Genomic DNA, 13,051 nt, shown 5'->3' on the forward strand with positions numbered 1-13,051 from the left:
GCACCAGACCTGGATTTAAGGCCTCCAGAATAAGAGCATTTTAGGAATAAATGCCTTTAACTCCATGCCTTTCCCTCCCCATCAAACCCACGTCAGACAGCAAGTGAGTGACAGATAACTATTGATCAACTTTTATTCTTTCTTTTATAAATTGGTGTGAATCGTGTATGCTTTTGTAGCAGTGATCTTCTTGCAACATCGCTCACAATTGATTAGGAGACACAACAACACTGTGGCTGAAAAAAGTGAATTAAGTCAGTGGTGGCACGCTTGTATTGAAGTGTGGGGGGCTGTGGGGGAAGTGGGGTTGCTCTGTAATTTGGAGTAACTTTTTACCCACTTAAGAAGCTGCCTACTTACTCTTCAGAGCTTGCTTAGTTCTGGTTATCCCAGGGAGAAAAAGCCTCGGTAAGGTGCTGATAGCCTCTCGGAGCTGCCCATCCCCTCTTTGTCAAAAGGGATGGGTTGGCCGGGCACGGTGGCTCATGCCTGTAATCCTAGCCCTCTGGGAGGCCGAGGCGGGTGGATCGCTCAAGTTCCGGAGTTTGAGACCAGCCTGAGTGAGACCCCATCTCTACTAAAAATAGAAATAAAAATTAGCTGGACAACAAAAATATATATATAGAAAAAATCAGCCGGGCATGGTGGCACATGCCTGTAGTCCCAGCTACTCGGGAGGCTGAGGCAGTAGGATCTCTTGAGCCCAGGAGTCTGAGGTTGCTGTGAGCTAGGCTGATGCCACGGCACTCACTCTAGCCCGGGCAACAAAGTGAGACTCTGTCTCAAAAAAAAAAAAAAAAAAAAAAAAAAAAAAAAGCGATGGGTTCAGGGCATCCCATGGGCAGCTACAGAGGTGCTGGGCTGTGGAATCTGGCAATCCGTGGTAAAGGGATTGGGGCTTCCTGGTCCTGTTGTGGATCACTGGCCAGCTTTTTTTTTTATCCTACCCACAAATGTGTTCTTCATCTCCAGTATTTGTTGTATTATTGACAATGAAATAGGATGCTTGTGGCATGTTTGTTAGTCTTCGGAATTATTTTGAGGAACTGAGCAAGTAAGGCTTTGAAACTAATTTCTGGGTAAATATTGTGCCTTGTTTTGCTGGTCAAAGTGCTTGCCAAATTATGAATTTCTTGACATAGGTATTTAGCTCTAATTATATTTAATCCACTTATGTTTTTGCAAAGCACATATAATTATCAGGCTTTTAGCAGAATGTCAGGCAATGTAAATAGATGGTGTTCTATTAGGAAAATAAAAAATAATAGCTAACATTTACTGATATTTACTGTAAGGTAGGCATGATTGTAAGAGCTTTACACACAGTGAGGTAATAAATGTATTATTTAATGCTCACAATAATCCAGTGAGGTTGGTATCATTGTCCCCATTTTACAGATGAGAAGACTGAGAGGGTCAGTAACTTACTCAAGCTGACAAAGCAAATGAGTGATAGAATTGGGTTTCTTACCAGACATTAGAATCAAGTCTGTATTCTTACCTAGTCTACTATACTTCATTACTTTAAAACTCAAAAACTTTTTTGTATAATCCTAAAACCAAACTTTAAAATTGAAATCTACCTCAATCAGGTGAAAAGGTGTTTTAATCCCTTAACTTGAAATAAATTTCAGCGTAGTTCAATGTCCTCCATCCCAGCGAAGTTCAACTAGAGTATTTTTATTGCAGTTAAGCACAAGATCAAGTGTGAGGATTTAGGAATCATGCTTTTAGATAAAGAAGGGGAACAAGTTGAAATTTGCAGAGGAAGAGTTGTCATACATGTCTTGGAGGAAAATAGGAAGAATTTCTTTTGATCTCATAAAACCCCAGGGGCTGCTGTGTTAGCACTACTGACAGAATGGCAGAGCCATTAAATCCCTGTGCAGGGGGTCTGGGAGAGGACCTTGGAGAGTGACCCCAAAGAAGGGTGACGTAGGAATGTCACAGAAGGCATTAGAAGATGGGATTTCAGTGTCATCAGATTCTGCACCACTGGGCAGAATAGTGGTGAAATCAGAAGCACTGGATTTGGTGGGCTCTGGGCCCTGGTGGCCTTGCAGAGCCATTTCGCTGGCCTGTAGTCACAGGGTCTGTGAAAACACAGACAGCTGCTAGCTTAGGAGACATTTGTCTTGGCACCAGCAGACTCTAGTAAAGGTTTTTTTAGGGCAGAGAAACTGTGAATTATTTCCAAAAAAGCCTATGGAAAGGGAACTACTGACTAGGTAAAAAGTTTAAGTGTCACTATGAGGATATATGTGGAAAATCATTGTGTTTTGATCGCATCTTTCCTTTTAAATTTAATTTAACTCTTGTACAAAAGGAAGACTTGGAAGTGCAGTGTGGGTTTCCATCTGTCATATTGGGGCTATAAAAGAGAGTTCCAGAACAGTGCAAGGGGTATGTGAGACTTCTCACAGCTAGGGCTGAGAGAAGCGGGCTGTGGGAAAGCTGATCTTTGCAATCTAACCCTTCGCCTCGCTTCCCCTTCCCCATCCTTCCTTTCTCCCTCCTGGGTCCATCTTGGTCAACGAGCCTGTGGTTTCCCGTTTCTACTCATCCTTAGTAAGTACCTAAGATGTTTGCTAATAAAGGAATGGACATGCTTGAAGCTCTGACTCGGGGTGGGGGGGGGGATGGGCAATATACATAATCTAAACTTTTGTACCCCCATAATATGCTGAAATAATAATTAAAAAAATGGTTAAGGCAGAAACGTGCCCTAAAGCATATGCATGTTTAAAGGCACTTCGCTGATCAGGAGGCAGGCCCTGATAGTTCTGCGCCCAGGAGAAAGATGACCCATCACCAACCTCTTCTTCACGTCTCTTATGTAGCCAGAGCTGGGTCCAAGGAAATATCCTGGCTTAAGGAGTGAGATTGGGATCCAAAATTTTTGCATCTTTCAGATGTTTCCCTGAATGTCTCACTATTATTTATTGACTAACCCATGAATTCTTCACTGATTTGAAATGTCACCTCTGTGGTATACTAAATCCGCAGACATGTCTGTGCCAGCTCATGAACCCACTGTTCTGTTTCACTCATCTGTCTTTCAACTCATGCCCCTGTTAAGTTTAATCCTAAATATTTTAAGAGTTTAGTGGCTATTATGAAAAAGGTGACTTCCTCATTATATTTTCTAACTGGGTATTGTTCACACATAGGAAAGCATTTTTTTTTTTTTTTAATCTAACCGCTAGACGGAATTCACTCTCACTTCGTGGTATATTTTCAGTCAGTGATGTCATCTGCCCGTAGTCAGTTGTTAGTAGGGCAGAAAAGACATCCCATTACCCAGGAGTCACTTCATCTACATCCTTCAGCATCCACAGACACCTAGAGTGATGATCGTCTTCATGTCTATGCATTTTTGATTTAAAAAATTATTTTTTGCTTTTACTTGTGAAATAGTATGCATGAAAATCATCAGAAAATCATGCAGAAAATCATCAATTCTAACATACCTGTCATCCAAATTTAATAGATACTAATTTTCTACCAGATTCTCTTTTTTAAACAAAAAAAGATAGAAAATAGCACAGATTACCCAAATTCCCTCCCCCATCCTTCTTCCTCCTCCTTCCTAGAGTAGCTACTGTGCTGAAGTTGGTGTCTGTTATTCCTGTGCTCACTACTGCATATGGATAGGTATAGTTTCGGTGTTTTAAAAATGTGTCTTTGTTATATGCAGTTTTTAAATGTTTTCCTTATTTGAAAGTAATAAATACGTGCCCAATATGAAAAACTCCTATCTTTATAGAAATTATAAGGCAGAAAGTTAAAGTGCTTTGTAATAATCTCTTTAAGAAAGCCACTATTCACAATAAAGTGTATCATTTTCTTTTATCCATGATGTTATGTTGCATAGAGTAGAAGCAAACACTGAGCTGCTTAACAAAGAATACCTTCCAGAAGGAACAGTTGAAGTATGTGTTTACCATCTTATCCTGTTCTCTGCTAGTAGTTCTTTATTTTGTTTTTTTAAAAGAAGAAGAAATCTCAAAAGAGGTTACTAGGACTTTCAGTGTGTTTCTACAGGGAGACCCATCATTGTCTACACACGGAGCAACAGACTTAACATAGATTTGATTCGATAGCTGCATCTGATAGCGGCCGCTGCTTGCGCAGAGCAGACAGCCTTGATGAGCAGCTGGTTAACCTGGAGCACATATAAGACAATCGAAGGAAGTCTCCATGTAAACTTCTCCAGGCAAGGAAAGGTGGTTTTCCCATTTGCCTTTTTCTGAGCAATTTAACTTCCTAATTACATGATCCAAATTGTTTCAGAGACTATGTAAACCATATGTTTGTTAAATGATCGAGACAAACATGGGGAAGTCTGATTGGCGTCAGCTTCCCTCAGGAAAGGGGGTTCTTTCCCGCCCCAGCTCAGCCTCCTTCTTGGCCACGGGTGGGTAAGCAGAAGAGGGAAACGGGGCTGTACACAGCTGCATCTGGCTACAGAGTCTCCTCTCCTGCCCAGACACATCATTTCAACACAGAGTTGTTATTCTGAATTAGGATGAGAGACAGTAGGTGCTGGCTGACACACGGAGAACAAATTCCATTCAGTATTCAGAGAGGGAGAGATACCCACGATTATATTGAACCTTCATGATATTTAAGTGTGTGGGAGAACACACGAGCCAGCAAGTGAGCTGCTTTTCAGTTTTTGTTCCATTTTTTCCCCTTTCTTTTCTCTTTTATTTCCCAGTTTTTGTTCCACTGGGTTTGAATGGTAGCCAATGAGGATAAATAATCAACTTAGTTCACTACTGTTAATGGAATCAAGTTTTTTAAATATTAAATTCACTAAAAGAGTAGTGAAAAAGTTATAAACACCTACATTGTTTATTATATAATGCAGAAGTTTAATAGACTAGATAAAATAATGATATCCGATGATTGATGGTAAATCAGTTAAAAAGCAAACAGGCCAGTATGTTTCCTGTATCTTATTAATATTTTGGATCAGAAGTCCAAACCCTGTTCAGACATATTCAGTGACACAGCTGTGCAGATATGTGGAAATGGACACTTGAGATGAAATCACATAGCTGTGAGTAGGGTAGCTGCAGTTTATCATTTGAACTGGACAGTTGGGAGGACAACAAGCATAAACTGAGTCAAACAGCCACCCTAGCTCTTAACCAATGGCACTGTAGTTGTCATTGCTTAACAGAACAATTAATAAATGTTTTTTAAAGTTTATCTACTTCTTCTGTCTGTATCCCCAGAAAACAAAGATTGAAAGCATCTATGAAATATACTAGCAGTTGTTTATATTTAGGCAAACATTTAGAAAATATGAACTTGGACAATTAAGAGGAAAAAAAGACTTAAGTAGTTTATTCACATCAGTTTATATTAGTTTCCTGTGAACTTTTGATCTTGAATTCTGTTGGAGGCAACTTAATAGTGAAACCACTTTATGCTGAAGACTTTTCGGAACTTGAGTCATCTTGAATGATGATGTTATAGCATATACATTTCTTTGACTTTCATTTCTTTGGAAATACCTGCAATACCTATGCAAATGTCATTGTTTAGGGCCCTGCCTAACTATTACCAATTTCTCTTTCTGAAGAAGAATTATTTTTAACTGGAAACAGGTAACTTTGACTAACAAGTCATCTTTTTTAACTTGTAAATTGGACCAAAAGAGTAACCAGGAGGTGCAAAGAGAGGACAGTAACAAAGAGGTCCCAGTTCATCTTCTTTTTCTCGTTGTTTTGATGTTGTTGAGGTTTTTTGTTTGTTTGTTTTGATGCTGTTTTGTTTTGTTTTGTTTTTTGCTTTTTGGTTTTCATCCTGAGTCCTGGGCTGTTAAATGCACGTCTCAGGTATCTATACAGCCTTATAAACCTTTTCTGCTCTGCTAAAAACTATTGTGTTTCTAATAAACCTGGTCTTTTAATAATAGAACCATATTTGTTTGTAGAGTGTATGCTTTTATACACTGCTTCCTCCTTTTATAAACTGCTTCCTCCTTTTATAAACATCATATGTGCTTTGATAAGTCTCATTTTGGATATGAGAAATATTTTGTATATCCTGGGTGTGGATATGTTGGTCTGTAGGCTGTCTCAGGAGAGCTTTGGAGATAATCTTGTCACATGAACTTTTAATTAATACAAATCACTACCCTAGGAACAAATAGCCTTAATCAGAAAGAAATATTTTGCTTTTATAGATGATAACTGTTTGCTGTTTTTTGAGGGAAGAATCTATCAAACAAAATTTTAGGAAAGATTATAAAGTTTCTCAAAGAGAGTTATAGGAAGTGGTGTACAGGCAGATGCCCACCATTGAATTAAAGAAATTCCAAGAAATCTTGAAGTACAAAGTGACCTGTTCTGAAATTCCTAGTATATTTTACTGGGCATAAGGATTTTTCTTTTCTCTTAGCTCCCCTGACTTCATACCTTTGTGTTTATTATTAAATAAGGTAATAATGCAATGTTCCTAGAATACACTAGAATTTATTCCATATTTATCCATTTGTTTAACAGTTATTTACTGAGCTCTCCCATGTTTGGCTGCAAGGGTGCAGATGTAGAGGAGAGGGAGCACAGTATTAAACCAGGTTTGGGGTTTGCCAGGCAAGTACAACCCAGGAGATTAGCGTAGGAGTGAGTAAAACCAGATGCTAAGAAATCCAAGCTGGTTAATTTAACATGCATGAATGAGAGGACATGAGGGATTGAAGAACAAAGAAAGAGGCGGTAGACTCAATGGGTTTAGGAAGTAGTGGATTAAATAATTGTTTGGGGTTGAGGATTATGGGAGAAGAGTTGGAAAGGCAGGGGTTGCTGGTTAGAGAGTGGAATGTTTGACACTGGGATGACAGAGAGGTTGTAGTTGATGGTAATGATGAAGCGTAAGGTATGACTGCGGAGGAGTGGCTGAAGTGGGACAGAGAACAAGATCATTGGAGAAGAGGAAGTCTGGGAGCCGCGGGTTCAGGGTAATGGAAGGATCCTCCACAGGGAAATTCAAGAAGGAAGTAGTGCTGTGGGGAGACAGAGCCAGCAATTAAACTTGTGGAGGAGGATCCAGAGTGAGCTCTAGGGGTCTGCAGATGACTCTGTGAGATAGAGACCCAGGGCATGAGCTTCAAAGCTGAGGACTCCTCCGGAGGAGGAAGTGGTCGTTGTCTGGAAGCAGGGATGAAAAGCAAGCAGTCAGAGAGCCCTCAGGGGATGCAGTGTCCTCTGGGGAAAGCCCAGTTTCTGTTATGATGAGAAGGTGGAGGGAGGGTTCAGAGAAGAGGCTGAGGATTTAGGAGATTTTACTGGATTCCCTAAATGAGGTACATCCACAGACGGCACAGTGGAAGGGGTTCGGGAACCAGCTGAGGAGCTGAAGGAGGTGGGGCCAGATTAGGCATGTTCACAGTGCTGCAGGGGTGAGTCCACAGAAATGATGGGTACTGGGCATAAGCAGCAACAGAGGGCGTGGCAGGATTAGTCCCGGTGGTTTCTGAAGCAGGTGATGAGGCTGAGTATGGGAGAGGATGGGTTGGGCAGCTTGCCAGAAGCAAGCGGACCTGTGTGGGTCTTCTCTCCCATGCACGGTTGTTTGGAGGTGGGGGTTGGAGCGTAGGGCCTTCCTACCCAGAGCGTGGGTAGGTAACAAGGACTCACCTACCTCTTCATTCTACGTGGAGGTGTAGGAGCTGGGGAGGCATACATGTCGAAGCCAGGACGCATGCAAGTATCATTTATTATAAAAGTTCTAGGATGACATCTAATGAAACCTAGACAGGTTAGTATTTTTTTAGTGTTGCTTTTATACTTGAGATGCAATTTGGAATGTTACATACATAAAAGTAGTAATTAGGTTTAATTGGAGGGGTTACGTTGGTTCATAATCTGTAGATATAATGCAGATTCCAATACATTTTTAAAAATAAGTCATTCTCTCTTTTCCTGCCTACTCCCTGCCACCTTCCTCCAAAATGTGACTTGAAAACTGACGATGTCACAGTCTATAGAATAATTGACATGTTCTTTTCCCTTTTCCTTATAGTGAAGAAAGCTACAACGTCAACGATTATTCCTTAAGAGATCAGTTATTGGTGGAATCTTGTGACAATGAAGAGCTTAATTCTTCTCCGGGAAAGAACAGTTCCACGATGCTTTATTCGAGACAGAGCTCTGCCAGTCACCTCTTCACTCTGACAGTCCTTAGTAACCACGCGAATGAGAAAGTGGAAATGCTGCTAGGGGCTGAGACGCAGTAAGTATGTGTTAGGAATGGATTTCAGAATACCTGATGTCTGTCTCCTCCAATTGCCCTTGCTCTGCAGACTCCCTAAAACCTGTAGCTACTATTTATTTATTTATTTTTTGTTGAGCACCTATTATGTGCCAAGCACTGCATCTGGGTGCTTTATACAAATGTTGTTCTTTTCATTGTGATCTCTCGAGGTCTTAAGAGATGGTTGTTATTTTTGTCCCTGTAAGTCCTGATAGATGCATTAGGCTTTAGGTGATGTGGGTTTTTTTTAATAGAGTGGTTTAAAAATCATTTTACTTTTTTCATTAACAAAAATATATGACCCACCAGCCTTAGGGAATATGACTCAATTGGTAGTTTGAGTCTAGGCCATAAGTTTTCTTAGATTTCTCAGTCACCTGCTTTCAACCAGACAGCAGAAAGCTCAATGATTTCTGTCAGAAGAGCTACTGAGTTTAGGGAAATGTGTTGATGAATGCTCTTTCCAATCCAGAGTGTATGCAGAGGCAGAACAGGCATCCTGTTCGTGCCCAGAGTTTCACCAGCAGTTAGTGTGCAATCAGTCCTCACGTCAGGTTTCAGTCTGAAACGTCAGTTCTTGGTGTGCTCATGGCCAAAGAATGACCGGACACTCGAAAGTTAGGCAAGCACAAAAATGAGGTTTATTGAGGAGAGAAAGATAGGATGATAGGGCAAGAGCAAGACATAGGTTTACAAAGCATGATGCATGGGCCACGGATGACGACCGGACCCACTGTCGCACTAAAGGGAGAGCAAAAGGAAGGGGAAAAAGAGGGACTAGTTATGGTCTGTGTCTTGTTTTATAGTGCCCAGATTTGAACTTCCTTGTGGCTCAGATGTCACGGTGGAACCACTTTGATTGGACAGTTGGAAGTCACATGACCTGAGCCTTAACTATGCATGCAGGTTGTTCTACGTCAGTTTCCAGACTTTATGGTATCCATGCTGCTTGGCCCGGGGGCTAGAGAGTCCTCTGCATTCTTTTGCAGCTGGTGCACCAAGTTCTGATTGGCAGATTCATAGGGTATTTCCTCCTCCCCCAGGTATGGAGAATTAGAGTGGGGCAGGATTAAGATAGGGGTAACAACATCCACTTTTGTCCCTAGGAGACCCGGAATCCCTTGCTATCTACCTAACACTCACATGGGTTGAGGGGGGAGGGTTTGATTTTTGAGTTTACTCTAGTGATTTTTTGGTCCATTTAGAGATAATTATCAATTTATTTATTTGGAAACCTGGAAACCTCTGCTTCAACAATTACCATGAGTAGATATTAGGTTGGGTCAGAGGGTGAAACAGTGGAGGGAAAGGAGAAGCTCCCTAATTTTTTGTCCTCTCATGTTCCTACATATGTCTCCCGGCTTCATCTGCCAAGGTTCCCATGGGGTGTGGTCAGAATGGATCAGCAGCTGGTAAATAACAACCTTAAGACTGTAGCAAGATCTTAGAAAAAGTCACCCCAGAGAGATATCTCTACAGCCTCTCGGTCTGTTGCCCGGGCTAGAGTACAGTGGTGCCATCATAGCTCACTGCAACCTCAGACTCCTGGGTTCAAGTGATCTTCCTGTATCAGCCTCCTGAGTGGCTGGGACTACAGACCTACATCGCCATGCCCAGATAATTTTTATTTTTTTTCTGGAGACAGGGTCTCACCATGTTACCCAGACTGGTTTCGAATTCCTGACCTCAAGTGATCCTCCTACTTTGGCCTCCCAGAGTGCTGGGATTATAGGCATGAGCCACTGCACCTCCTGGCCAATGTCTCTACTTTTTAAGAGTGATTTTAACAGCACTCCTGGGTCATTAAAGAGAATGTTAAAAAAAATTATTCAGTGACACTTGTCAAAGCACAGTAAGGCAGGCTTTATTCAGGACCATCACAGTAGGTATGGGGACCACTGCAGCAGGGTCTTGCGGTGGGGAAGAAAGACTGGCCTCAACTCTGAACACAGCATGGGCGAGTGGGAATTCATAGCCAAGGAGCAGTGTGAGGGTCAGTGGATGGAAAATTACTAAGAGCAAATATCAGGGTCAAGGAGGACTCTGGCTAAACTGAACTAACAGGATTCTTACTGAAGACAGGCCAAGGTGTTCTGACATCACCTGGGGGGCAGGAGGGGTGGAGGATGAGTAATCTGATCAGATATCAAGGATGAGGGGGTGTGGGGGGGTTCTTGCTAAACTGACTTAGCAGGGTTCTTTGCTCAAACTGGGTTTCATGAGGAAGTGCACAGGTGGGCCTAGGAGAAGATTCAGAAGCCTGACTGAAGTTTGGCCAAGCAAAGAATCTTGCCAAGAGGCATAAGAAAAATGTGAAAATTACAAGGCATCCACATAAGATGCTAAATGATCATCTCATACCTTTTGGCACTAGAAATACTTCAATGCTGGCAAAAACCAAGAAGGACAACTTGATGTGAAGCTGTAGAATATTCCAAATGAACTTGAGAGTTAGCTGAGGGAATGAATGAATGAGAAAAGGAGCTTCACATTCATGTGTGTATTTACAAAACAAAGAAATGCCTTTCTTTGAAGTCCCAGAGTTTTTCCCCTCACGTTGCTGAAATGCCCAAGTATGGCCCCCTGTGTTTGCTGCCCTGGGGAGGAGAGCTTGTGTGGATGTGTCGCTTGCTGGTTTGAGAGGTGACCAGCAAGAGACACACCCAAGGCTGGGGCTGAGGGAGGACACTACTTGAACTCTAAAAGTGATTCAAACTCCTCGGCCAGTGAAAACAGAACTAGACTTCCTTGATGCAGGGAAACTTGTCTTAAAAACAGAATTTAATATGTCTGAGCTTTGGGTTTTATATGACATCAAGTATGAGAAAGATTTAAACACTTTGGAGATTAGTACTTGTCCAGACATTCTAGAAAATTCTCAGAAACTCTGAGAGACTTCCCTTTCCTCATATAGTTAGTAATGGTGAAAATGTTGTTGGTTTTGTCTTGTGTTTTCTTTTTTCCCTGTTTACAAGGATTGTTTGTTCTTTATTCGGGGCCTTGCCAACATCTCAGCAGAGCTTTTCCTAACTATTTCATTCATAATTTATGAAATCTCCACCACTTGTTTCTTAGATTATTCAAAGAGAGTAGGAAGTAAACTGACAAGTCTAGTTCTTTTCACACTGAGGCTAGATCCTTTCCTGGGACATTCTGTAGCATTTGTTTCATCCTCTTGCCTTTTAATCTTTCCATAGACTGAATGGATGTTGGTTTCCTCAGCCAGACATGTTCTCAGAATATTTAATTATGTCACCCGTAAACCCATGGGTATGACTCATATTTGTAGTTCTTTAATTAATATCAAGAGTACATTCCAGAAGGGGCAGAGGTCTCCTTGGATACAGAAGGAGTGACACTTTCATTCTCCTCACTCTCCCTGCCCCTGCCCTCAATTGCAGTTGAGAAGTAAATAAATGGACAAGTGCTTATATGACATAAGATAGCATTGGTGTTGAAAGAAAATATACTGCAGCCAAAGATCACTTTCCTTAAAAACATAATTGGCCGTTTAAAAGCCTAGCAAATTGTCACATGCTGTGTTTAGAAATATGCAGGTCAGCTCTGGGCTACCTGCTTTTGACCAATCAAAGTTTTATTCTGTGTAGAAAGTGTTCTTTGCTTCTAAGATTTGTGAAATGTATCGATGAGTGTATGTTTTTTAGCTTTTCTCTTTTATGTTTTATTTGGTTAATATGGTCCATTGGCAATCTAGCTGAGAAAATGAGGTTTTCACTACCACTCTGGCCTTGGTAGTTGCAGAACTTCAGACCAGTCAGGTGTATCCTTTGGCTACTTATTCCTTGACCTGAAAAAAGAATAGGTGTCACTAAATATTAATATTTACCTTCTCTGAAAAACTGTTGTTAGTAGAGGCCGCCTGGGGATATAAAAAATGTAAAATCTGCAGTAGGAGGGGTACAGCTGTTTAGCACAAGGAAAATTCAACTTCATAAGACAATGAAATTGTGGAAGGACAGATCAATGGCTTTGATGACATAAAGAATGCAGACATGCTCACCAAAACAAAATGGGACAAACACTTAGTGAGCATCTGGGATGTGCCAGGCACTGAGCCAGCTATAGAACATAAAGAAGGGACCCATGAGTGCTCCCAGAGAAGGACAGAATTTCAGAGCGGAAGGAAACATGTAGGTAGGGTGACTGGACATCTCCATTTCCCCAGAATCAATAGTTCATGTCTATTATCCTAGCAAAATTATGAATAGCACTCTCTTTGACTCTCAAAAGGTTCTTGTGTAGACAATAAAATATGTGATGACCCTAATTATATATAATTACAATATTATAAAATAAATATTATGAAACATCATATATAATTATAAATATGCACATATAATTATATACATAGCCCCACTCTGTTATTTTTCTCCCCACGTAAAATGAGACTCACAAAGGTGAAGTGATTTGCCTCAAGCCATATAGGAAGTGATATATTGTCAAGGCTGAAACTAAACCTGGCCCTCTTCACCATCCAGCCCTCTTTCTGTTAACAAATTTTAATTTTCTTACTGAGAAGCTGCCAACCAGTAGTCTGTTCCATCCCCACCCTGCTGCTCAGTTTAGCCTTCTTCTGAATTTGGAAATCCAGAAGTTTTCGAGGAATACTCCAGGAAGTCAGTTGCTATTAAGTGTGAAAAACTACTAAAATAGGGAATATTTGAAAGTCCATAGACTCTAAAAAAATACAAGTTTGTGGAAACCCAGATGATAAATTTAGGATGTCATGTGGTTTGAAATATTTTATAATTAAATGTTAAAT

General features: G+C 40.9%; 1 protein-coding gene across 2 annotated transcripts in view; it reads left to right on the top strand.

Moving 5' to 3' along the window:
* The window catches only part of ARHGEF26 (Rho guanine nucleotide exchange factor 26), a 128,600-nt gene that overhangs the window by 94,688 nt on the left and 20,861 nt on the right, over window positions 1–13,051 (top strand). For both annotated transcript variants that reach the window (XM_045539510.1, XM_045539511.1), the window contains one exon: window positions 8,038–8,247. In XM_045539510.1, coding sequence (XP_045395466.1) covers window positions 8,038–8,247 — 210 coding nt within the window. The remainder of the gene's footprint in view (window positions 1–8,037; window positions 8,248–13,051) is intronic.

This window comes from Lemur catta, chromosome 1 (genome assembly GCF_020740605.2).
Source record: "Lemur catta isolate mLemCat1 chromosome 1, mLemCat1.pri, whole genome shotgun sequence".
Lineage (NCBI taxonomy): Eukaryota > Metazoa > Chordata > Mammalia > Primates > Lemuridae > Lemur > Lemur catta.